Source organism: Silurus meridionalis, chromosome 5, assembly GCF_014805685.1.
Source record: "Silurus meridionalis isolate SWU-2019-XX chromosome 5, ASM1480568v1, whole genome shotgun sequence".
Classification (NCBI taxonomy): Eukaryota; Metazoa; Chordata; class Actinopteri; order Siluriformes; family Siluridae; genus Silurus; species Silurus meridionalis.
The window spans coordinates 4,333,191-4,357,893 of record NC_060888.1 but is presented as its reverse complement, the minus strand read 5'-3'; the positions used below and the strand labels follow the sequence as shown (position 1 = coordinate 4,357,893).

At 35.9% G+C, this 24,703-nt stretch overlaps 1 protein-coding gene across 4 annotated transcripts in view; it reads right to left on the bottom strand.

Annotated features, from left to right (window-relative positions):
- fstl5 (follistatin-like 5) overlaps positions 1 to 24,703 on the bottom strand; it is a 144,384-nt gene that overhangs the window by 22,017 nt on the left and 97,664 nt on the right. For 2 of the 4 annotated variants that reach the window (XM_046850423.1, XM_046850424.1), the window contains exons 8-11: positions 21,301 to 21,312; positions 18,025 to 18,145; positions 9,096 to 9,257; positions 5,970 to 6,104 (exon numbers count right to left, since the gene is read on the bottom strand). In XM_046850423.1, the coding sequence (XP_046706379.1) occupies positions 5,970 to 6,104; positions 9,096 to 9,257; positions 18,025 to 18,145; positions 21,301 to 21,312 (430 nt within the window). The remainder of the gene's footprint in view (positions 1 to 5,969; positions 6,105 to 9,095; positions 9,258 to 18,024; positions 18,146 to 21,300; positions 21,313 to 24,703) is intronic. The other 2 variants (XM_046850425.1, XM_046850427.1) reach the window with 1 other exon arrangement.

Sequence of the window (24,703 nt, the reverse complement as noted above, 5' to 3'; positions counted from 1 at the left end):
TGAACCAGAAATCAAAACTATGATGGATCTAAAGTATGATGGTTCACAACATACACAATAGCCACAATATGATAATCTGTGATAATGTACCAAAGACATATCAACACTTCAAATCTAATATGAACACTTGCTAATTTTAAAGACAGCCAGTGTCTTAGCTGTTTGATAGGCATAAATAACAGTTTTCTCCAAGCAATTAGCAATTTGATTCATCCTGTCAATTTCAAACCATTCTCAGTTTGAGGTAAAATAAATAACAGCTTGTAGGGTGCCGTGTTTTACCATGTGCACAGCAGTTGAACGAACTGAACCAAAACATCAGGATTACAAATAGCTTTTTATTCCTTACATACTGTACAGTACATTTAATAAGAGTAGCATCTGGGATTTAGCTTTAACGTTAACTTGTCCAACCTTGCTAGCTTTGAGCTAGATATTTAATACTCTGAATGTACTCCAAAACTAATTCTATACTCCTGTATGTGTTTCCTAGCAAAGACATCAAATATAGTGATGATACCACAGTTACAAACAAGCGTCCTGAATATAATATATAAATAAATCTTAAAAGGTTTAAATCTCACCAACCCAAATGGTTTGTGTATATCAGCCAAACACTTTATGCATTTCCATTATGTTTGCCAGAGCATGCATTTGCAAAAATTAGTTTGACATAATTCCAATTATTTGGCCCAAAAAACATCATTTAAAAAATTTACACCATTTAGTTAAAAAAAAAAAAGACCTGGCAACCCATCAGCTGGCACGCTTTTGCATCCAAAGTCTGCAGGTTTAATATGCAGGTTTGTTAATTGTAAATCTTTAATAAATCAAGGAAGAAATACAAAACACAAGGTAGGATTCTGGTCAAAGGTCAGCAGAGGTCAGGCGAGGTACAAACAACAGGACTAGACAAAGATCAGAAACTATGAAACCAAAGCAGGTCAAAATCAAAAAGAGCAATCAAAGAAGAAGGCTTGGTACGTCAGGCATATAGAAACAAACACTAAGCAGTACTTCGTGTTGTGAAACAGTTTTTATGGGGTGCATGTGAGATTTTATATATATATATAAAAAATATATATATATATATGTATATATATATATATATATATATATATATATATATATATATATATATATATATATATATAAATACATATACATATTTTTGTTATGTATATAATTCCATATATAATTCCACATGTGTTAATTCATACTTTTGATGCCTTCAGTGTGAATCTACAATTTTCATAGTCATGAAAATAAAGAAAACTCTTTAAATGAGAAGGTGTGTCCAAACTTTTGGTCTGTACTGTATATGTGAAATATTAGGCAGGCATAAGGCATATGTACTGCATTTTTGTTGTATTTACATAGGCCTTGTCTCTTAGACTTCACTTTACAAACGATGATTAGAATTTGCCCCGTAAAGCACAAATTATTATTTTTTCCTTTTTTTAACTAAATTTGGTGTTCTGCCCAATCAGGATTAGCGCCGGAATCCGGAGAAGGGAAAATAATTTCAAAAGTGGCTATAATTACAGTAAAACATTGCCTGAAACGCCAAGTCTCATGGGATATCGCGCTTCAGCAGGAGCTCAGTCATGTGTAGAGAATGACTGTGAGAAAATTATTGTTTTTTTTCCTAACCTACAATTACAACTGATGACCTAAGCAAACACTCTGGAGATTAAGTTTATTTGTCACTTGAACTGACAAAAATAATTACAAGCGTTCTGCTTTTAATATACATAGGAATTAAATAAAAAAATTACCAAAACACAGAGATGACAATATTTTTTTTACTTGTAGCCTCATGGAAAAGAATTGTGTTGACGATATTCTGTCAGCCAAAACTATTTTTATAGCTGTTCCAGAGTTATTTGGACCTTAACAATGGGTCAGTGGACAAGGTGGTCACATCCAGCAGGCCATGGCAGGAGAATAACATTGTTGCTGTGTTGTGTTCGATGTCTGACAGTGTGAAATACCAAATTATAGTGTGTGAAAGGATAATCCTGACAGCAAACCAAGAGCGAGGGAGGAGATCGATAGCAAGCGCCGGATAAACAACGACTGTACATATCTGGATTGTGAAGAGACGTCGCCTAAAGTCTGGCCAAATTAGGACGTTTCTCAGGATGCAGGAGGATAATGTGCACTCAAGCGCAGCATACGTTGTATCTATTTTATATATATATTATTATTAGCATTTCTTCATTTTATTCCAGATGTTCTTTTGAACTGTGTGGATTCGAGTTCCCCATGACATCCTATTACTCATCCAGGAACAGCTGGGAAGCCGTGTTGTTGTTGTGTTCGCCGTTTGAATAAGTGATGTTCAACTCTCTGTGTTGAAGCCGCAATATTTTCTCTCTGAGTCATGGCAATAGCACATCGCTCTTTCGAACAGACCAGCGTAATTACAGCTGTGAAACCGAGCATTATTTCAGTCGTGTCGCTTTCATAGTCACGTTGCCCTCAAACATACTGCATCATCTTTGCTTTTTAGGTTATACAAGCTGGTTTATCAGAGTCTTTATTAAGCGATGAATATTTGTAAAAAGACTCAATATTTGAAGTACAAATATAAAAAAGGCACAATACTAGTGCAATGAATATACTGGATGGGTAACTATACTGTTTGCTTGTTTCTATTCATTCTATTTTGATTCTTTCTATAGTCAATTCATATATATATACACCTGGAGCTCATCACCCTTCAGGCTATATAACCTCCGTTCCCCACCAAGTACATTGTCCGTTCTACAGTTTAGGCTGACGAACACTGCTGGAGTACCCAAGCTACCGTCACTACGTGTAGAAGCTTGGTTTCATAGTTACAGGACTCTGTTTAGCTCTTTGAGCTTCTGTCTGTTCCTTGACTTTACCAGGATTCACTAAACCTGGACCTAGACCCTGTTTTGCCGTTTTCTGCTTTTGCCCTGCATTAAACATCGTTTACTGCACTTCGGGTTCTGGAACGTTCTTCCACCTAACAATATAACCCTCAACTGCTCAGTTGTATCAATGAATATTAAATAAATGTTAGTCGCTCTTTATGGGAGTCTCTGCCAAATACCATAAATGTAAATGTAAATTCTGGCATGTAGAACACTTGTGCTGTAGTTCGACTGTTGTTTTCACACATATACTTCATTTAGTATTTTTTATTCAACCCCTTCATACATATATCTTTTTACCTGACTGTTGCATTACTGCAGCAAACGGTTCAAACTCGACATCCTTTCAAAAATATTGAACGCCTCTATACAAAAAAACGTCACCATGTATAAACTACAATTACAGTCCTTTTGTAACCCGTTACAACCAATCAAATCCTTGCATAAGATGTTACAACTGAAACAACTTTTAATCCAAAACCACTGTCTAAGCGGCTGTTATGTGAAAGGGCTAATCAATGGCTAGTTGTGCATTATATGATTTTAAATTTACTTATACTATGGTCATTTGCTTGCACTGACAAATTAAACTGTCATTAAAGTTCATAGTTAATTTTTTTTTGCTTTATAGACTATATGGGCTATTAGCTCTAGAACTTTGGGCACTCAAAATACAAAGAGAAAAAGTATTGCGAAGGGATTAGATTTATTTTCAATTAATTGTAAAGAGAGGGAGAGGAAGAGAGAGTTAACTCATCCATTTACCTAATAAGGATTACTGCAAATCTGTATGCAACTGTATCTCTATGTAACTATAGTTTCAATATTAAAGCAGAGACATTAATTTTGAAAGGTAATGGATAGCTGTTAAGATGTTGAACTTCTGCTCAGAAGGTCATGAGTTCAAATCCCATCACCACTTAGCTGCCAGTTCTGGGCCCTCGATCAAGGCTCTTAATTCTTAAATTATCAATTGTATTAACGAGATAATTTTTAGTCGCTCTGGATAAGAAGAAGGGCGTCTGTACTACTTTTATTTTTCAGACGGACCACAGTACATAATAAAGTAACGACTAACTTCTGACCAATCCGATTCGAGCAACAACTCTGTGGTATGAAAGGATCAAAGGCGATTTGTTTTATCTCATAAGTGCGGCTCTGCAATTATCCGAGTAGCGTTAAAAGATACCCCTTCGACTCTGTTCTATCTTTCCTTTTATCCAAAGTGACAGTTGCACCACTCTCTGCCAAAACCAATACCAAGATCCTTTCATCAAGACATTAAAACTGCTAAATTAATATCCTTAAACACAACATCCAAAGGCATTTTTTAATCATTGCAATCATGAAATGCTGGTGTTGGAGTAGAGTTTTAAAAAAAACAAAGCTAGAAGGAAGAAACAACACTTGCTCATGGATTATTCATGCAAGCGAAACTGCACTCATGTCTCAAGCTGGTGACCCGTGTTAAAACCCGCCCTTATTTTATTCTTTTTTCTACAGGGCAGTGCCAGGTTTCTCAATGCCCAACCTTCTGAACTCTGTCTACGCACTACATCTCCCAACTGTCTGACACAACAACCCCCTTCGACTGTAGAGTCCACTGTGAAGCCCGTAGTCAGCATTACTGAAGATCTCATGGCACACTCGCTCTAAAACCTTTTGATCTCTTCATTAGACGTCTCAGGAAAACAAACTGCATGTAGAACCAGTCAAATAGGTTCAGCCACTTTGTTTTGTTTAATCCTTCTGAGCCCTTTTATTATAGGCCAGAATGTGTTATAAGGCATGATACATTTCTATATGTTAAAAGAAAAGTAAATCTTATGCACTGTGTTTATAACTATAATTAAAATATTACAATTAGTAATTAGGCAATAATTTAACATAACTACATTTAATAGAACTGTTTATTACAATGTGGCTAGCAAAAATAAAAAGCTAATATGGTCTTTGACTATTCAAATGCTAATTGACTTTTGCATAAACTGCTTTGCTTATTAGCCAATTAGTAAACAACAATGATGAGCGTAGAAACTTCTTTAGGAACTATAGGGATTGAAGCATATTTTATGTTGTTTGGGAAGGAAGGAAGGAAGGAAGGAAGGAAGGAAAGAAGGAGGGAAGGAAAGAAGGAAGAAAGGAAGGAAGGAAGAAAGAAAGAAAGAAAGAAAGAAAGAAAGAAAGAAAGAAAGAAAGAAAGAAAGAAAGAAAGAAAGAAAGAAAGAAAGAGTATAAGATACATAGAAAAATAGAGAACATTTTAAATAAATGGAAAAACAAGGAAGCAAATGGAAGAATGGAAAGAAAGATTGACCAAAGAAGAAAGGAATGAAGGAAAGAATGACCAGATAAGGAAAGAAGGAACAAAGGAAAGAAGGAAGGAATAAGAAAGAAAGAAAGAAAGAAAGAAAGAAAGAAAGAAAGAAAGAAAGAAAGAAAGAAAGAAAGAAAGAAAGAAAGAAGAAATGAAGGAAAGAATGACCATATAAGGAAAGAAGGAACAAAGGAAGAAAGAAAGGAATAAGAAAGAAAGAAAGAAAGAAAGAAAGAAAGAAAGAAAGAAAGAAAGAAAGAAAGAAAGAAAGAAAGAAAGTCTAAGATACATAGACAAATTGAGAAAAATAAAAAGAGTGGAAAAAGAATGAAGCAAAAGGAAGGATGGAAGGAAAGACTGACCAAAGAAGCAAGTAAGTAAGGAGGGAAGGAAGGAAGGATAAAAGGAAATAATGGGTTAAAGTAGTAGTAGAGGTGGGTGCAAAAGAGAGAAGGAAATGAAGGATGAAATGAAAGATTTGATAAGAAAGGAAGGAAGGGTGAAAGGAAGAACAGAAGGAAGGACAGTGAAAGGAAGAAAGAAAGAAAAAGGGAAGAAAGAGGTAGACTAGAAAAGAATGATAAAACAGTGAAAGACGAATGCAAGAAAATAAGAGCGACAGAAGATTATCACAAGATAATCACACAGTGCAGTATAAAACCCCCTCAGTACCAGATTATGCAGACCACTAAGGTAAAAAAGATGGAAAACAAACAGAACAGAGAATTAGGAGGATTTTAACATACATGACTTGCGTGCAGAATCTTCAACAAACAGAGAGGAGATGTCCTCATCCACGCCGGCATCGTTCCGGGCGATGCAGGTGTACGCTCCCGTGTCCTCGAAGTGAACGTTACTGATGTGCACTTCACTCCCATTAGCTGCGAGAAGACAGAAATAAGAGAAGCAGGTGGAAAGAAAAAGTTTAAAAACACCTACTATTTTATAATTTATGAGCCACATGCAGGTTAATTTAGTTTATATGCAACTTGCTGAAAGGCAAAAATGTACAAGAGTTGGACAGTGAATCACAATGTTGGGCAGATTAGTCAAAACATTTTTCTCCAAAAGTATCAGAGATTCTGTAAGACAGAGAACAGGAGAGAAAATATGATTAAGAAAGATTAAGAATCTCTGCCCCACAAAATGTTTGAGGTTGTTTCAGTTAAGGAACCAACATGGCTATCGTTCCATACTTCAGCACTCTGAAATTCCATCTGGACTACAGCTCAACTTCATCATACAACTAAACAAAGCACTGGTCCAAACTCTGTAACCATTATTTAAAGAGCAAACAGTCATCTGGAGTCTTATAGATCATGGAATGGCCTGCCTAGTCACTGCACCTAAATCCTAATGAACTGCTCTGGGATCGCCAGGTCAGTAGGAAATCTCCAACTAGCAAAGGAAGGAAGGAAGGAAGGAAGGAAGGAGGAGGGAGGAGGGAGGGAGGGAAGGAAGGAAGGAAGGAAGGAGGGAAGGAAGGAAGGAAGGAGGGAGGGAGGGAGGGAAGGAAGGAAGGAAGGAGGGATGGAAGGAAGGAAGAAGAAAGAAAGAAAGAAAGAAAGAAAGAAAGAAAGAAAGAAAGAAAGAAAGAAAGAAAGAAAGAAAAGTATGATACATAGAAAAATAGAAAAATTCAAATAAATGAAAAAAGGAAGCAAAAGAAAGAATGGAAGTAAAGATTGACCAAATACCAAAGAAGGAAAAAATGCAGGAAAGAATGACCATATAAGAAAGAAAGGAACAAAGGAAGGAAGGAAGGAAGGAAGGAAGGAAGTAGGAAAGAAAGAGAGAAAGAGAGAAAGAAAGAAAGAAAGAAAGAAAGAAAGAAAGAAAGAAAGAAAGAAAGAAAGAAAGAAAGAAAGAAAAGCATAAGATACATAGAAAAATAGAGAACAATTCTAATAAATAGAAAAACAAGGAAGCAAATGGAAGAATGGATGGAAAGATTGACCAATAAAGGAAGGAATGAAGGAAAAAATGACCAGATAAGGAAGGAAGGACGAAAGAAGGAAGGAAGGAATAAGAAAGAAAGAAAGAAAGAAAGAAAGAAAGAAAGAAAGAAAGAAAGAAAGAAAGAAAGAAAGAAAGAAAGAAAGAAAGAAAGAAAAAAGAAAGTCTAATATACATAGACAAATTAAGGAAAATAAAAAGAGAAAAAAAAAAGAATAGGAAGGATGGAAGGAAAGATTGACCAAATAAGGAAGGAAGGAAGGAAGGATAAAAGGAAAGAATTGTTTAAAGTAGTAATAGCGGTGGGCGCAAAAGGGAGAAGGAAACACCTTTGGCATGGCAAAATATTTCAGCTGAATGTTTGGAGAAACAAACAGTCCGATTGCCGAGAGTGTGTAAAGCTGTTCTTCATGCAATGCGAGTATTTTTAAATGAAAACAAAGCATACAATCTGCACATGTATATATTTGTTTCGTCAGAGAAAATCTTCATACCAGTATATTACCTGTATTGTTGCATGTAAACAAAAGAAACCTGCGCACGTCTTTTAAAAACCATAAAAGAATGGGCGTTTCGAACATTTTGACAGGCACTTGTGTGTATGTGTGTATGTACGTATGTACATGCATTCACACCACTTTAACACTTTAGAGAGTTGAAGCCATTCCACTTCAGTAAACTCCTCTAATGGTTAGTGTTAGTGTGTTTTTTGACAGCGTTTGAGAAATTCCTGCAGTTTCCAGGTTGTCACGTTGGGTTTTGTGCTTTGTTTGAATAGCTGTCTTTATGGACTGATTACAGGCCTACTGGGAAAGGTTTGCGAATACAAAAGACAGAGTTCCTAAAAAAAACATGTCAGTTATCTACACCCATCAGGCCCTGGAGCACTATAAATGAGCAGGCACACAATAGGATGTGGTGGGTGCATTTCTGAAATTTCCAGCATCAGTACACAAAGCATGGCAACACAAAGACAGACACTGTGTGCGCTTTTGTTTGTCCATGCATCGTTCAGTGAAGCATGACTGCGTATTCCTTCTCTAATCATTAGAAAAGCTTCGATATGATAGAAAGTCTAAGCGTTGCTGCATTCCGTCACGTAGCGTTAATAGTGGGAGTCCATGCATGTCGCTTCCGTTGTCGTGATTTCATGTACAGTACAGACCAAAAGTTTGGACACACCTTCTCATTCAAAGAGTTTTCTTTATTTTCATGACTATGAAAATTGTAGATTCACACTGAAGGCATCAAGGGCTATTTGACCAAGAAGGAGAGTGATGGGGTGCTGCGCCAGATGACCTGGCCTCCACAGTCACCGGACCTGAACCCAATCGAGATGGTTTAGGGGTGAGCTGGACCGCAGAGTGAAGGCAAAAGGGCCAACAAGTGCCAAGCATCTCTCGGGGAACTCCTTCAAGACTGTTGGAAGACCATTTCAGGTGACTACCTCTTGAAGCTCATCAAGAGAATGCCAAGAGTGTGCAAAGCAGTAATCAAAGCAAAAGGTGGCTACTTTGAAGAACCTAGAATATGACATTTTTCAGTTGTTTCACACTTTTTTGTTATGTATATAATTCCATATATAATTCCACATGTGTTAATTCATAGTTTTGATGCCTTCAGTGTGAATCTACAATTTTCATAGTCATGAAAATAAAGAAAACTCTTTGAATGAGAAGGTGTGTCCAAACTTATGGTCTGTACTGTATATGCCATATTTCTGTCATGTAAGGAAGCAGGGAAACTAGGCATTATTAAACAAAATGAAAAAAATTAGTAACAGAGAATTGCAAGAGAAGAGAAGAGGAGAGAAAAAGAAAAAAGAAGGAAGAGACAGACAATAAAATAAACAAACATCAAAAGAAAAAGTTGCCACTATTCAGAGTGTAGTGAGCGTAAGTCGATCATTGCATCACCTTGTAGTGTGAGCTGTTTGGAGAGTTTAGTCGAAATGTCCATGCCATTCTTCAGCCAGGACAGCTGCGGATCAGGAATCCCCTCAGCATGACACCTGAGACTGGCCGTGACTCCAGGTTCACGTGCCTGACTCTCAGGATACACCCTGATAACAGGAGGAACTGCCAGGAGGAAGGAGATGGAGAGAATTAAAGCTCAAATCAGTGAGTTCATAAGCGTGAGAAATTTAATTAAATTAATACTTCATGCTTTTGCCGTCTCATGGCTTCCTGCTCGTCGGGGATTAAAAAGAGAGTACGCCTCTATATCGAAACGGATGCCAATTTCATTTCCTGTCTAGAAGCAAAATGATCTCATTGACACGTTGAAAGCCTTGCAGCGCCCTGGCAAACAAATGAGCTAGATAAATAGAGAAGAAGGCGGCTGTGGAGGAGCCATCGATTTTTAAAATGAGCACCATTGATTTGGGGAAGAGACGTACACCTGGGATCGAGAGCAGGTCGAGGGCCTTTTTATGAAGCCTGTGTCTCTGTAAAGTATCAAGTAGCAAGTATTTAGGTGGGCTTAGGTATTCGCTGCACAAAAACAAGGTATGCCAGGAGAAGCAGGCATAAAAAAAAAAGTGTGATATGTATGATACGGAATGTGACGTGTAATGTTGGCTCGGCGCTGACAGATGTATCGGTGTCAGCTCTAATTGAGGCCGGGCAGGAAGAGAGCATGACAGATCGGTGCATTAGACTGAGGACATTTGGAGGGGACTGAGTGTGTTTCTCTTTTTTAATGCATGTGTGTTAGACTGAGAGAGAAATGGCCAAGGGGGGGAACGGCACATCCTCTACCATCTGCTCTGACTTCCTGTCTTCCATAGGTGAGTGCGGGGGATTTAAAAAATGGACAGATATAGGCAGACAGCTAGAAATACAGCTAGAAATAAAGAAAGATAGACAGCTGGAATGAAGGCGATGGAAAAGAGATGTCACTAGGGAAGAAATTGTGAAGTCGCAAACACGCCTTTGGATCTCACACATCACTCAAGCCAGATGTTGGTATCAGTTATGTTGAGCCATGTTATGTATAATTTTTATATGAGAGAGATATAAAATACATAAAATAGTTTAGGTAGCGTTGTCATGCAATTCCATACAATAATTTAAAATATAACAAACATACAAATACACACATATTTAGACACCTAACATTTCCAGTATTATTTGTTACCCCTCCAAAATGTTATCACAAAATTGGAGGCAGTTGTATAGGAGGTCTTTAGATGTGGCAACTTTTCTTTCTCTTGTCCTCAAAGATCCAAACCTGTTCCAGCATAACAATGTTGTCCAAGCTTGTGCACAAGGAAGATATGCTTTACATGGTTTGGATTGGAAGATCTCCTGCTATAGAGCTCTAAACTCAACCCTATTAAACACCTTTGGGATGCATTGGAACACTGACCACACCCCAGGCCTCCTCACCTCACCTTCACCTGTACCTGGCTTTAATATCACCTTTTAGGCTGAAATAACAATAAAAGTAAACATCATAGTTTCCCAAATGCTGGAGTGTACAATAGAAATATTACTGCATTAATTTCAAAATGATTTAAACCATGATATAATGAAACAATATTGTTTTTCAGCAGGTAAAAAAAGTGTTGGTTCAAAACTAAAATAACCAGAAAGTCAACTAAGGGATGCTGTATTATAATAATAATAATAATAATAATAATAATAATAATAATAATAATAATAATAATAATAATAATAATAATAAAATAAATTAAATTCAGGAATCAGAAAAAAACAAAGAAAAATAATATAGAAAACTGTTGGCGAAGAAACAGAATGAAAAAACGAACAAATTATTAAAAAATTTATTTAAAAACTTCGCTAAGAAAGAAAGAACAAAGACGAGAGAAATGTCTGAAAAAACATAATACATTTTTAAAGAACAAGGAAGAAATAAGAATAAGAATTATTATGATTATTATGATTAATATTGTTGTTGTTGATATTATTATATGTATTATTATTAATATAGTTATTATTATGATTATTATTGACACAAATAATAAAATGCTATGTGATTAAGATAGTTGTAAATTGTTTTATTAATTTATGACTTTTTTAAAAGATGGACATTAACAACCAGAAATTTGCCATAGAGCTGAATAAAAAAATAAAAAATTAAAAAATTAAAAAAAAAGTTGGAGAAATGCTTTTGAGCACATCATATGCAAACTACAGAACCTGATAGTTCAGTGCAAGTCTGGTTCCTTGAATACATTTATATAAAGATGTCCTGATTTAATCAATTGTTTCAATTATTTTATAATAGACAGGGATATAAGGTAAATTAAATTCATTCTGTTATCCGAAAGTGTGTAAAAAACTCCTGAATTTGCTTTCACTATTGATGTTTTTCCTTTTTCCTTTTTTTTTTTTGGTGCACCACTAGGACCAAATGAGTCGTAAATGTCGGCTGCCTGCGAGCCTCATCACACTTGAGTTAATGTGTTTGAAAGATTTAATGACAGAGAGAGTATTGCGGTAATTGCCAAGTTAAAGTCGCCTCATCTAATAAGCAATGTAATCCCACGGAAGATTAATTATTAAACTATTTAAGTTGTTAAATCTCTGTTCTTTTTTTTTTTTTTTTTTTTTGACTTAACACCATTCCTGATCATTTCATCTGGATTTTTCTAGAATTTCATTCACAAACTCCTGGCTGGAGTAAATATCTTAGGATGCTGTTTAATTTAATACACAAGTTTAATGTAAATGTATGTGTTTGTGATCCTTTGTTCAGTTCTCAAATGCTGCTTGATATTTGAAGTCACTGGATTTTTCCATTTTCACTTTATGATGTTATTGGATTCTTCTGACTTTACATTTTATTCCAGCATAGACAGGATTACTGGTATAATATATATAACAAGTTATGGCATATAGCATTGATTTGTTTGTATCTTATGAGTCTATGCCGACTACAACCAACACACATCATCAATTTCCTGCTTTTTGTATTCCACAGGAGAAAATTAAGTGCTTGATTTCTTGTGTCTCTCAAACAACTATGAAAGACTGGGCGTTTCCAAACTTTTGACAGGAACTGTATCACTGTATATGGGGGCACTCAGGATAATCTGAAATAACAATTCTAAATAACGGTTTGTTTGGAGTATTTAATGTCATGAAGCTCAATCATGGAGGTATTTATGTGTTCACCAACTTCAAAGCCATGGTCCCTGAAGAATATCAAGTAGTCTATCGCTAATGAGAAAGCTGTTTGAATCGATAGTCTAATTAAATGTAAATTAAAGACTACCCTATAATTAATTCCGGGATGTTCCATACATATAGGCTGACAAGATCCCGAATGTATTGGACAAGCAAACATTTTCATTATGTTTTCATTTTGTTATCTATTCTTCACCATATTAAGTAAATTAGATTTTGTTTATGAACTATTAAATATGCAGAATAGAACCAACACACATTCTCACTATCAAATTTCCTGCTTTCAATATGGACATTAACTGCTAAGAAAGTATTTTTTCTCTTTTTTACTGAATAAAGCAACATATATTTCATTAGAAATAATGATTAATACGCCTCTGAAAGCTTTAATTAAAACATAAAATAAGCAAACTTGCCAGTGATTCAATAAGGTTGTCATTACTGACATAAAAATTGCTTGAATTATTACTTACATTAGTGTTAATGTTCTGAGCTGTGCTAATTCCCACTTTTCAAGATTGTTTGGTAGGAGGTCGTGATTACTCTGGCAGATACAGAAGTCTAAAGAGACTTTTGCGGTGTAGGACTGAATCGTTTTCTTTCTTCCTTTCAATAAATTGCTCAGTGGCCAGTCTCTGATAATAAATTGTGGTTAACCCAGATCAGTTCGGTTCAGTTCACAAATGAAGATTTCGATCCCTGTTGAGAAAATCTGAGTTGAAAGTTGCAAAAAAACCCATGAAACATGACATTGCTTGACTTGAGGAAGGAACCTTGAGAGGAACCAGACTCCTAATGGTACTTCTAATTGCAAGGATAAAGCGTACTGTCCTGAAATGATGTTCAGCAAGAATAAATTGGCCAAATTCCAAAACTCAGAAAATGTCAATATGAATGTATTTTGAGTGAAGAAAATTGTGTTTTCAGAATCACTTCAATTCGATGTGATGTGAACAGTGTTAGGCAGTAACGCTGGTAACGCGTTACTTTTGACAGTAACTAATACTGTAACGCGTTTCTTTTTAAAATAAAGTAACTCCGTTACCGTATGGTGCGTTACCCGTTACTTTTTTAAATAAATGAATTCCGGCTGAAGTGTAGCCTACAGTCTAACCTGTTTACAGCAGTGACGCATTGTAGGATTGGTGGATTACCCTCTGTATACACGAAGATGAAGGCGTGTCTCCGTGCAGCAGTAATGGCGAGTCGAGGCGAGAGCAAGACGAGTTTCTCAAAGTGGAAATATGCTCATTATTTCACTTTAGTTGAGCATAAAGACAAAAAACTTTTAAGTCAAATGTAAGCTGTGTCTTTCTGGTTCGAAGCTCGTATCTACTGCGATAAATAGCAACTCCAATCTGTTGAAGCTCCTCCAGGAACTCCATGCTAGAAGCTAGAAGCTAGAAGCTAACCCGGTGTTCTGTTCTACATTGTTGATAGTTTTCATACTTCAGCTGTGAAAGGAACATTCAGTTTGTGCTGGTCTGACTTAAATAAAATAGTGTTTAAAAATACTTTGTGTTTAAGTCAGTTTTGTGTTTGTATACACCATAACGCATAAAAGGGCATTAATGGGAACATTAAAGAACGTTCTTTAAAAAAGTAACTAAAAAGTTACTTTTAACAGTAACGCATTACTTTTTGGTGTAAGTAATCAACAAAGTAACTAAGTAACTTTTTGAATGAAGTAACGAGTAACTGTAACTAGTTACTATTTTTTAGTAACTAGCACAACACTGGATGTGAACAATACATGGTAATCACATTATGTGCGTTTATATCACCTCTATCTCTGGTAAAACAGGAGTCTTGGAATGAACGTAGGACAATCTATGTAATTGCAAGCTTGGCTTTTTCTGTAAAAAATTCAGCTGTGATGAACCTTCAAGGCTTAAGGGATATGAATTTGAGATTCCGAGTTCCTATAGTTTAAATAAAACTGGTGACTGGGTCAATAATTAAAGAAACTAGTAAATACACAGTTGTTTTGTCTAATTAAAAAGAATTCACATGCTCGACACAGTGATCTCATCCTCCCCGGTGCTCTGTTGACACAGAAAATAAGGACATATTCACAATATTCCACGGTTTCCCGGTTGTCATGGTGCATTATTTAGCGCCATGCTGGCGGGAGACCTCGGCACACTTCTTGGCTCTTTGCACAAAAGGTGCAACACGTCATCCTAATTTACTTTTCCTTCCCCACATGCAAGGGGAAAAAAAAAAGCAAAGGCTTGACAGCAACCTCCCGAGGATGGCTAATTTGTTTTTCAGCCAATTAAAATGATCTTATTGTTAAACCCACTTTGGTTTGAGCTTTCAGATTTTTAATAATGAGAAGGGGTGGGGGGTGTGTGGGGTGGCGGCAGACACCCACAAGCCAAACATATGCTGATCACTACTGGAGGAATTTACGAGACAAAACAATGCCTCAGAAAACATTTCAGCTGCTGCCTGAGACCAAATAAACTCAGGTTTTTGCTTTTTTGTTTTGGGGCACAATCAGTATTCACACCTGTGCTTTAAAAACAAGTCTTTAGTTTGTTTCCGAAACATGACAAATTCTCACATGGGGTCAGGTTATGCATGAGCATGTAGTGAGGCGCTAATACTAAAACTGCATACATTTCCAGCCAAGATTTAGATTATACCCATGACAAAACAATGATGTGTCAACAGATTAGAGATAATGTGAGCGCCACTGCTTGAACTATTAAAACGGATAGATTTGGAGAGCAACAAATAAAATTAGCATTTAAAAAAAGACCATAAATTTGTTAGCCCCTGATTTGACACACATTCTTGTCTTTAAAGATGTCTTCTTTTTTTTTTTTATTAAAATGGCAAACTTGGAGAAACTACTTGTTTATTTCTGTTTCAGCAATAGAACTGAATGCTATTGGATCACTACATGTACAAATGTTCATATAAAGGGCTTTAAACTAATACACTTGTTTGTATCCTTTTTATTTTCAATACAATGTTTTAGATCCATGCAGAATTAGTGGTGTGTCTGAGAGCTTTAATCAGCTAATATGTTCCCACCGATTTAATCAGCGGAAAACTATTTGCTGAGAAATTAATGGATTTCTAGATGATTTTGAGATCATATTTTTGAGAGAGCAGCTCGGCAGTAACAGTCTGGGGTTGTGAGCATTGTGAATACCCCGAACCTAAACCAGCATTTAAATAAACTGTTTAACTCACTGGACTATTGGCCAGCATTAGAAATATAAGGAAAAACATTACTAATAGATATGACACTAGTATATAACTGTAATAAAAAACAATTAATATATAAATATATACTATAGAAAGTGAATCCACTTGTCAAAGTCGATGTGTGTGAATCAGGAAAAATTGACTTGTGTGAGGTTTGCAGAGTTTAGCTTCTATCAAATTGGTTCCAAATAGGACAACTTATGAACCTGTGAACGACAGTGCGATTGGTGCCCAAGGCTCATTCATATGTATGGAACCAAACTCAGAGAAGAGCTACTGTAGCACGAATTGCTGAAAAAGGCTGCATTAATAGAAATGTCATTTGCAATGTGTGGGGGCAGATTAGTCAAAGTACCCATGCTGAACCATGACCACTGCATCTAAATCAAACACAGTAGCATTGAAACTGCACCATGGAGCAATGAAAAATGAAGACTGATTTGATGTCATGGTTTTTTTTTTTTTACATTAAGTGGATGTAGGTGTGCATTACGGTACTTACTATGGGAAAATATGGCCCCAGGATGACTATGTGAATGGGGGCAATCCGCTGGATACAGTCTAACAATGTACCGTAAAATGTTCTGCTGGAAAAACCCTGGATGCTGACATTCGTATGGATGTTACATTGACATTTACCACCTAACAAAAGATCTATACCAAGTACATCCCTTAATGTATTCTGTGATGGCTCCCTTTCAGCAAGATAATGCACCCTGGCACACAGCAAACACTGCGGAAATGCTTTGAGGAGCATGTGTTGACTTGACCTCCAAATGTTCCAGATCTCAATCTGTTTAAGCATGGTTTGGACAAACAAAGCTGATCCATGAAGGCCCATATTGCTTCTTTCAAGACTGTTAACCTTGTGCTTTGAAAGTTTCTCCTAGTTACCTCAGTTTTCTCCCCCAAACTGTACATAGTGCTGCAATGGGTTAGCACTCTTCCCAGGGTATCCCCTGCCTTGTGCTCTGAGTTTTCTGGATAGGCCTCATGACCCAGCATATAGTATAATTAGAATAGAAAATAGCTGTATGAAACAAATATTTTTCTCTATATTTTGACCAGCTATAAGCTGTTACTAATCATTCGAAGAGCCACGGCACTCTTGCTAAAACATCCAACTCTATCTATTTCAAAATCTGTTACACCGCAAACAAAGTGGCAATCTTGTATAAATAAATAACGCCTTTCATCTGACATTTTTTTCCAGACAGAAGTCATTATCACGTTTAGATCGCTCTCTTTTACGACAGCTCTACTTTAAATTGGATGTCAAGTGCAGTGTTGTGAAAAGTCTAACCGGACAGCTTAATGATTCCGCTAGGCTTCAACTGGATGTCACAGGAAGGTGTGACAACACGGCGTAGTCTGTCTAAACATGCTGTTGAATTTCTTTGCTCCACTGGATTTCCCATTTCAAGGAAAATTGGCGACTTTGATGATAACCAACCTTATAGCGTATTGGATTTGCAGCTTCAAATTGACCATTAAAATTGAGGAGAATGCTGAGATGTCTTTGCCTAAAGTCTTTAACATCCTGTTTAACTTACTCTTGGTCTAGAATACTCAGGGAAACAACTCCATACATCTCTGTATCAGTAGTGTTGTTGTCTTGATATTCATAACTATTTTTTTACACCATGGATTATAGACACGATTCTATTTTTAAAAGTGTTTTATTTTTTGTTATTTATATTCGAGAAGTTAAATCTGATTGAGGTTACAAAGTCGCTGTGGGAAACAGTGATCTAAATTCTGTTCTTAATTTTTCATTCTGTTTGTTCAGAAGATGATGGTGATCGATTTTGTACTCTAGGGGCAATGACAGTATTTCCAGACACATGAAAAAAATTACATTCTCATAGAGTATGCTGATTACATTCTCATAGAGTATGAGAGTTGATTCATGCAACCTAACAGATCTGCTGCTTAATGTATTGGTGTTCTCCAGTGCATTGAATAATTCCCTTGGGGACTCCAGTTCTCTCCCCAAATCATAAGTAGTGGGTATGGGTATGCATATGCCATGCAATAGGTTGGCACCTCAGCCTTAAAACTCTATAAAGTGTCATTGATTTTCTCATTTCTTTTGGATGTTATTCTTTAATAAATAAACATCATAAGAATTGGTGAATTGGTGTTTACTAAAACCCTTTGGAAAGTGATTTTAAAAAATATTAGCACATTAGTACCATTATATATATATATATATATATCAACATTTACAACAATTTTATTCTCAATTTATGTAGATACACAACATATTTATATTTTCCTGTCAAAACAATTACATTTTAAACTCAGGCAATCATCAACAACTGATTTTCAATCAGAATTAAACATTCAATCTACAATATATATACAAATTCTTATTAATTAAAAAAACATACACACTCATTCTATATGATTCTATAAAGTTACCTGAAAACTATCTGGCTTTCTGAATTTCATAGTTGGTTTTACGTACCATTCACCTGCAAGGTGTGAGTCTGGAAAAGCTGTTCATATCCGTCAGCATGGCAGGTGTAGTTCCCCATGTGAGTGGTGGTCACCTTGGTGATGTACAGACTTCCGTCATCACCAAAATCCTGCCAAATAAACAGCAGATTTAACTGACATTCGCAAAATGTGCTGCTGAAAGACAAAAAAATGAATGCAATGAGCGTGCTAGCAGTGAAGATAATCACAACACTTGAATAGCAATCAGGCAAATTAAATTAATCAGCTAAATTAAAAAAATGCCACTGGCAGTGGATTAATCAGCAAATAAAAGAGCATGAGCTTTATACAGCTGATATTGAGAATAGATGGATGCTGTATTGTAAAGACAAATGCAGATGAGCAAGAAAGAGACAGAGAACAAGTGAAAGAGTGAGTGAGAAAGAGAGAGAGAGAGAGAGAGAGAGAGAGAGAGAGAGAGAGAGAGAGAGAGAGATCATTAAATGAAATGCATTTGCATAACACCTACTTTAAAGATGTGTCTTTTAGTCTCTGCACAGTATGAAAGAAAGGCCAAGCCTAAGTTCAGTGCAGATAAGAAAATGACAGCTGTCGTCATTTGAGCAGGAATGATATCTTTGGGAAAAGGTTTGGTGCTGTGCAATCTGCTTCTTTTGTGATGGAAAACAAAGCGTTTGACAGTAAAGCAGCAACAATAGTGCAAGCCGTCACCAAACCGACAGAATTAAAGAATTAAATAGCTGCCAAAAAGAAATAAAAAAACCCTCCACAAATCTTCCATGAAACAAAATGAAAGAAAAGACTAGGAAATAACATTAAACAACAGAACTGTTAAACTGTTAATTCAGATTAGTGGGGATTCGTTTCCTATTACAGCTGCTCTGACCGTATGCAAGTTCTAAATTAATGTACTCATTTTGCTAGAATGTACTGTACATATAAACTGACTTTACAATGATGTGTAAACCCGTATTCAGGTGATATGTAGATGCTTTTGTTCACATTCCTAGAAAGAGTCTCCAGTGACCAGTTTGTTTTAAATAAAGAAAACTTCACGTATTTCTCATTATGAGAAATTGTTTTACTTGTAAAGTGTAAAGACTTTTAGTCTGATGAACTTGACAAGTGTAAACTTAGAAGAAAACTACCTGACTCTTAACTATATAATACTGACAGCAAGTCTCCTGCATCCCAAGTTGGAAAAAAACTTTTAAAACCCTTTGTGTCTTATAGTATAGAGATCACTGATATTGCAAACATATGGTATTGTATGATTGTATGATTTCATTGTATTGTTGTATTATAGCTTGAATAGCTGTTTGGCATTGAACTCTGTTTGTACTAGAAATGGGATTTTCATTGTACTAGAACTTTCATTGACCTAAAACAACTTTGGAAATAAAAGTGCATTAGTTAAGCAGATTACAGAGTAATTTTATGTAAGTTATGTATGTGTGAACATATTTATGTATGTATTTATTTATTTGTTAATAGTATGAAATCATAAATGAGGGGAACCATGGCAACTTTCATTTTAATTTTGATACCGTTGGGTATAATGCAACATTAACTTTCAGCCCATGGCCCTTAATTAAAAGGAGAAGATGGGCATCTATGGAATTAGCAAATAATCAAACTTATCTGCCAGCAGAATTTGACTGTTTCAACTTTTTTCCCAGTGAAATCATATACAAAATTGTACTTTCAATGATTGTAATGCATTTGCAGTAACAAAGGAACATACAGCTTCATGAATGTTCCACAGAATAAAAACATAACTACAGACTGTTCAAATGATTTAAACCAGTAAGAATAATGTTACAAATGCTGAATTTAATTTTTTTTTTGTTTACACCATATGCACTACACATTCATTTGCTCTGTTCAGCTTTCCCAACTTGGGAAATATAGTGTATTGCTCAACTTGCTCAATATAGTTTATGACTTTTTAGAAATATTTATTAGAAATTAAGGGCATATTGCTGTGGAAGAATAAGAAAATTACACCAGGCTGTGCTGTTATTGGAAAATAATCCACTTCAGAGTGATGACAGCATCACACCACTGTATTATTGATCATTTTCCTGTAACAGCTCCAAAGATTCAGCATGCAGCACAACAGCGTATGAAATATGACTATGACGACAAACAGGATGAAATAGCAAATTGGACAAAACGCTACCCAAAGCCCAGAAGCTAATTCTTTGTTTATGTGCAAGAACCTCAAAAAAGAGGAGACATGCTATCACTGGGATCACATCTCCACACAGCTACTGATAGCCATTCAACCCTTACTCTGAGAACTGTTTGTCCGTTTTCAAATGTTCCACCTGTTTATTTTTTTCCTTTTTGGTTATCCATCGATTCAAAGCTCTCTTTAATAACTTAGAGTTCCCCTTAAGTATCTCAGCAGTCGAACATCCCGCAGGAGTTATGTGCAAAGTGGAATATAATACAAAACACAGAATAACTAAACACAGAATAATGAGCATGAACCTGTAATAAGGACCCGAGTGCAGTGGAGCAAAATTTGACTTGCATTTGCAAATAAAATGAGGGGAATGAGGAACCAGTGACTTGTTAACAGGTTCATGTAAAGTTTGTCTTTATTGTAGACTAAAGAATTTATAATAACAACACAAGAACACATTTAGAGTTGGGCTTCAAAAGTCTCTTTTGTACCAATGCAATAGATTGGTAGATACTAATGTATAGAAAAATTACTTAGAGATAAATTTTCTACTTTTTTCAAAACCATAGAAAAGTCACATTTTCATGTATAATGGTATGCATAAAATATATTGTATGAATTATATCTTCTGTGTTCCTCACGCCGAACACTATACTTAGGATGTGCTTATTTCACCATCTTAAATGTAAAATAAAAGGTGAAAAAGCCTGCTCTGGTTTCTTCTCTTTTCTTCCCAGAGCTGTATTGGGGGAGTTATGGAGGCAGAGAAAAGTTAAGCTGCTGGTATATTAATAGGCAATAATCTCTCTGAAGACACATATTTGCCCTCAGATGCCCTCTCTTCCCTCTCCTCTCTCTTAAACACAGCTGAAAAAAAGCAATATGCTGCTCAGATAAAACTCTATTAACTCCCATATAGAACAAGCGAATAGAAAAAAATAAAGCCCAGGACATGGGCATCTGCTCTAACCTGTAATCACCCAGACCTCAGTTAAATCCCAAAATCTTAATGTAATGTCAGATCAGCTTCAAGGCTTTGAGATTGCAGTGGACTGAAGGCATGCAGACCTCAAGACGGGTAAGGAAACCTACCTGTGGAGGGATCTGGAAAGAAGAAAAGCAGTAGAGAAAAGAGATTAGTGATTAGATCTACTTTAGGGCTATCGAGCTCAAGGTTCAAGGTGGTAACCTTGGCATTTCTAATAAACTAGCAATTTAGAAAGTCTTGAAAATCCGGAAGATATTATTTTAAATTTTTTGTTCTGATTGTCTCCCAGATGAGAGAGGGTTAATTTTTTGTCTGGTTCCTCTCATGGTTTCTTCATCATACAATTTCAGATGATGAATTTTAGATTTTTACCTGCCACTGTTGCTGCTGGTTCACTCATTAGGCATAAACTTATATAGAAGTTATGACACTAAATATTAATCATTTAAATCTGCATTCTTTTTATTTCTGTAAAGGTGCTTTGGAACAATGTCCATTGTCCAAAGCATTATCAAAATTATTTATTATTAAATTAAATTATAAAATTGTAGCTATCAAAAATAATAGTGTGTAGAGTAACTCCTTCAGAGGGATTTTCAATTAATAATTTATGGAATTTATGGAAGGAGTCTCCAGTTTCAGTATGGTTATTATGGTTTCTAGTTGTAAAGATGTAATAGTTGGTAATTGTTGACAATTGTTGGTAATGTCTCTGAAAATCATTAGTAACCATTGGTAATAATCACAATTATTTAGTAACTGATCAAATTTAGGCTTTCATCTTTTTATTTCTACTGTTAAGCTTTTGAAAATGTGATAGGCTGAACATAACCCAGTACAAAATTGTGTAAACTAGAGACCTCAAAAAATGAAACAATTTACAGTAGACTTGCTTTTAATAACTATTGCATAAAGATTAACTTTTATCACTAATGTATATATATATATATATATATATATATTATGAGATATATTGTGCATTTCATCACTTATTCTGTTTGGGTATCCAGCTTTTGTGTTTAAGAAAAAAATAGAGAGAAAAAGTTGTCCAGAGAGCATGCAACAGAAGAGTTTTAAGAGTTCACACTTTTTCCCCCTGACAGATGTGGCTGCAACCAGTGATGCAACACATGGCAAGATTTCATTTTCACATTTAATGTGTCTAAGCGGCTTTTGCCTCAAATCCTACTCAGGTTGATCTGAAAATCCACTCATTTATTGAACTGTTGAAGTTGCTGAAGGCTTGCGAATGCTTTCCTGCCTTTCATTACTAGAAATTGGATAAACAATGGAAGGCAGAAATGCAAGAATCAGTACAGGAAGTGAAGGACTAATACTTCATTCTAACTGTAATATAACAGCCGATCTAATGGTCTCAGCATGAGCTCACTTAAGCAGCATTTGTTTCAGCTGCTAGATCTCATAATGCTTTAATATTAAAAGGGTGATTGGGTAAATTTGGTAAAGATTTCTGTGGCATAGTTTATGATACATTCTGGATTGGAAACTAGCCATATCCACCAAATAGTATTATCATTAATAGTTACATTTTAGGTGTAGGAAATTACATTTAATATTGCAGGTCTGAAAACATGTTAAAACATTAAAAGTGGCATTTTTAGCACAGTAAAATACTTTCTTTGCATAGACCAGTGATGTGAGGAAGCTGGGGTCAGTCATGATACAGCACCCCCTGGAGCACAAAGGGCCCAAAGGGGCTGCTTGGCAACACTGGGGCTTTAACCACCAACTTTATGATCAGTTACCCAAAGCCTTAACCATTGAGTTACCACCTCCATTCCATCATTCTTTACCACTGAAATTCGTTACCCACAGTACAATGAAGGATTTATCTTTGGTACCACTGCATTTGTTTTTGAGAGAAAAATAAAAATTAAACATATATCTGTGTACAAAGCTACAACAAAATGTTACTAAAGTAGAATCCTAGAGAGCAAGAGTTGTTAACCATCCAAAGACCTTGAGGAACATATTTTTTTTCCTCTAGCTGGGACATTAATAGAAAAATACCAAAACAATAGAATAGCATACAAGGTAAGCTTGAATTGCAGCCCAGACAGTCCTTGGTGTCAGAGGGGGAAAAAAAAGTGTTTGTAAGAATGTCTGATAAATGAGGGTGTGTTTGGTACAGAAGCAGGATGCACTGATCCTGACCTTCATGCCTGCTTTAAAGCCTATATGACATAAAGTGCTGCAAACAAAGCAGCAAACCTTCATGAAAAGTTGCTCATTGAAGAAGGATCCCAGAGAAGGTCAGGACTGAGACTGGAGCTTTGCACCCAGTCTGTGGATTAGGTTCATGAGTTAAAAGTCTTACTATGTACAATCTATTCAATATTCTAAACTGGGTAATGTAAAAAAAAAAAAAAAATTGTCTATTTCGTCTACATTTGTCAAACCTTGCCTTGGATGTGCTAATTTATTAATCAAAACAGCATGGAGATCTTTTTTTGACTACAGTCTAACCTTTTCCACAAGGATCATGTTTATAGCTTCTTCAAGCTATAAACTTGGGATGTGTAGCTCAGTGATGAAGGCTCTAAATTAATGATTGGAAGGTCAAGGGGTTTAAGCCCCAGTATTGCCAAGCTGCCACTCTTGGGCACATGAGCAAGGCGCCTAACCTTCTTTGCTCCAGGGGTGCTGTATCATGGCTGATCCTGTGCTCAAACTCGAGCTTATTTAAGGATATGCAAAGAAAGAATTTCTCTGTGCTGTAATATACATGTGACAAGTAAAAAGCAGCTTTACATTACAACAGAAACCTAATATCTACTTATATCTTGCTCAGACTGATTTACCAGGAATGTTTTTATTTGAACTTTTCCTGCCTGTAGCAGAAGCCAGTTTAGCTTCAAACATCGAAAATGGACAAGATTTGTTCAAGTTGAAGAGCTACATACATAGTACCCCCCCCCCCCACCACACATATACACACACACACACACACACACACACACACACACACACACTTCTGTCATTCATTCATAGCATCATAAAGCACATGCTAGCTTGCAAAACTTGTCATTGGTTTTGTGTCATGTGTTCATGCACTGCCTTCACTTTGTTTCTTCATTGGTTCATGTCTTTACGTGTCTTTTTTTATCAGTTCACATCTGTTCCCACTTGAGGGAAATGACAAATCACAAGAAAGGGATTGGTACATAGCATAAATCAAAACAAAGACACGTATGACACATGTAAACGTGAAAACATGAAACGTGGAAGTGTGTTATAGCACTGTGAGCCAGTACGGGGCAGGCAGCGCTCGGTGGAAGGGGGATAATCTCTGAAAGGTGGGTTATATTTCTGTGCTGTAACATACAGTAACAGTAAAACCCTCGTTTCAAACAGATTAAATGTAAACATTTTAACTGACTACTATGATCGTCTTGTTATTCATTTTAAAATGTAAAAAGTGTGCAAATTGATGTACGTGCAAGAAAAATCAACTTCACTTTACTTCACACCCTGTTGTTAATGATT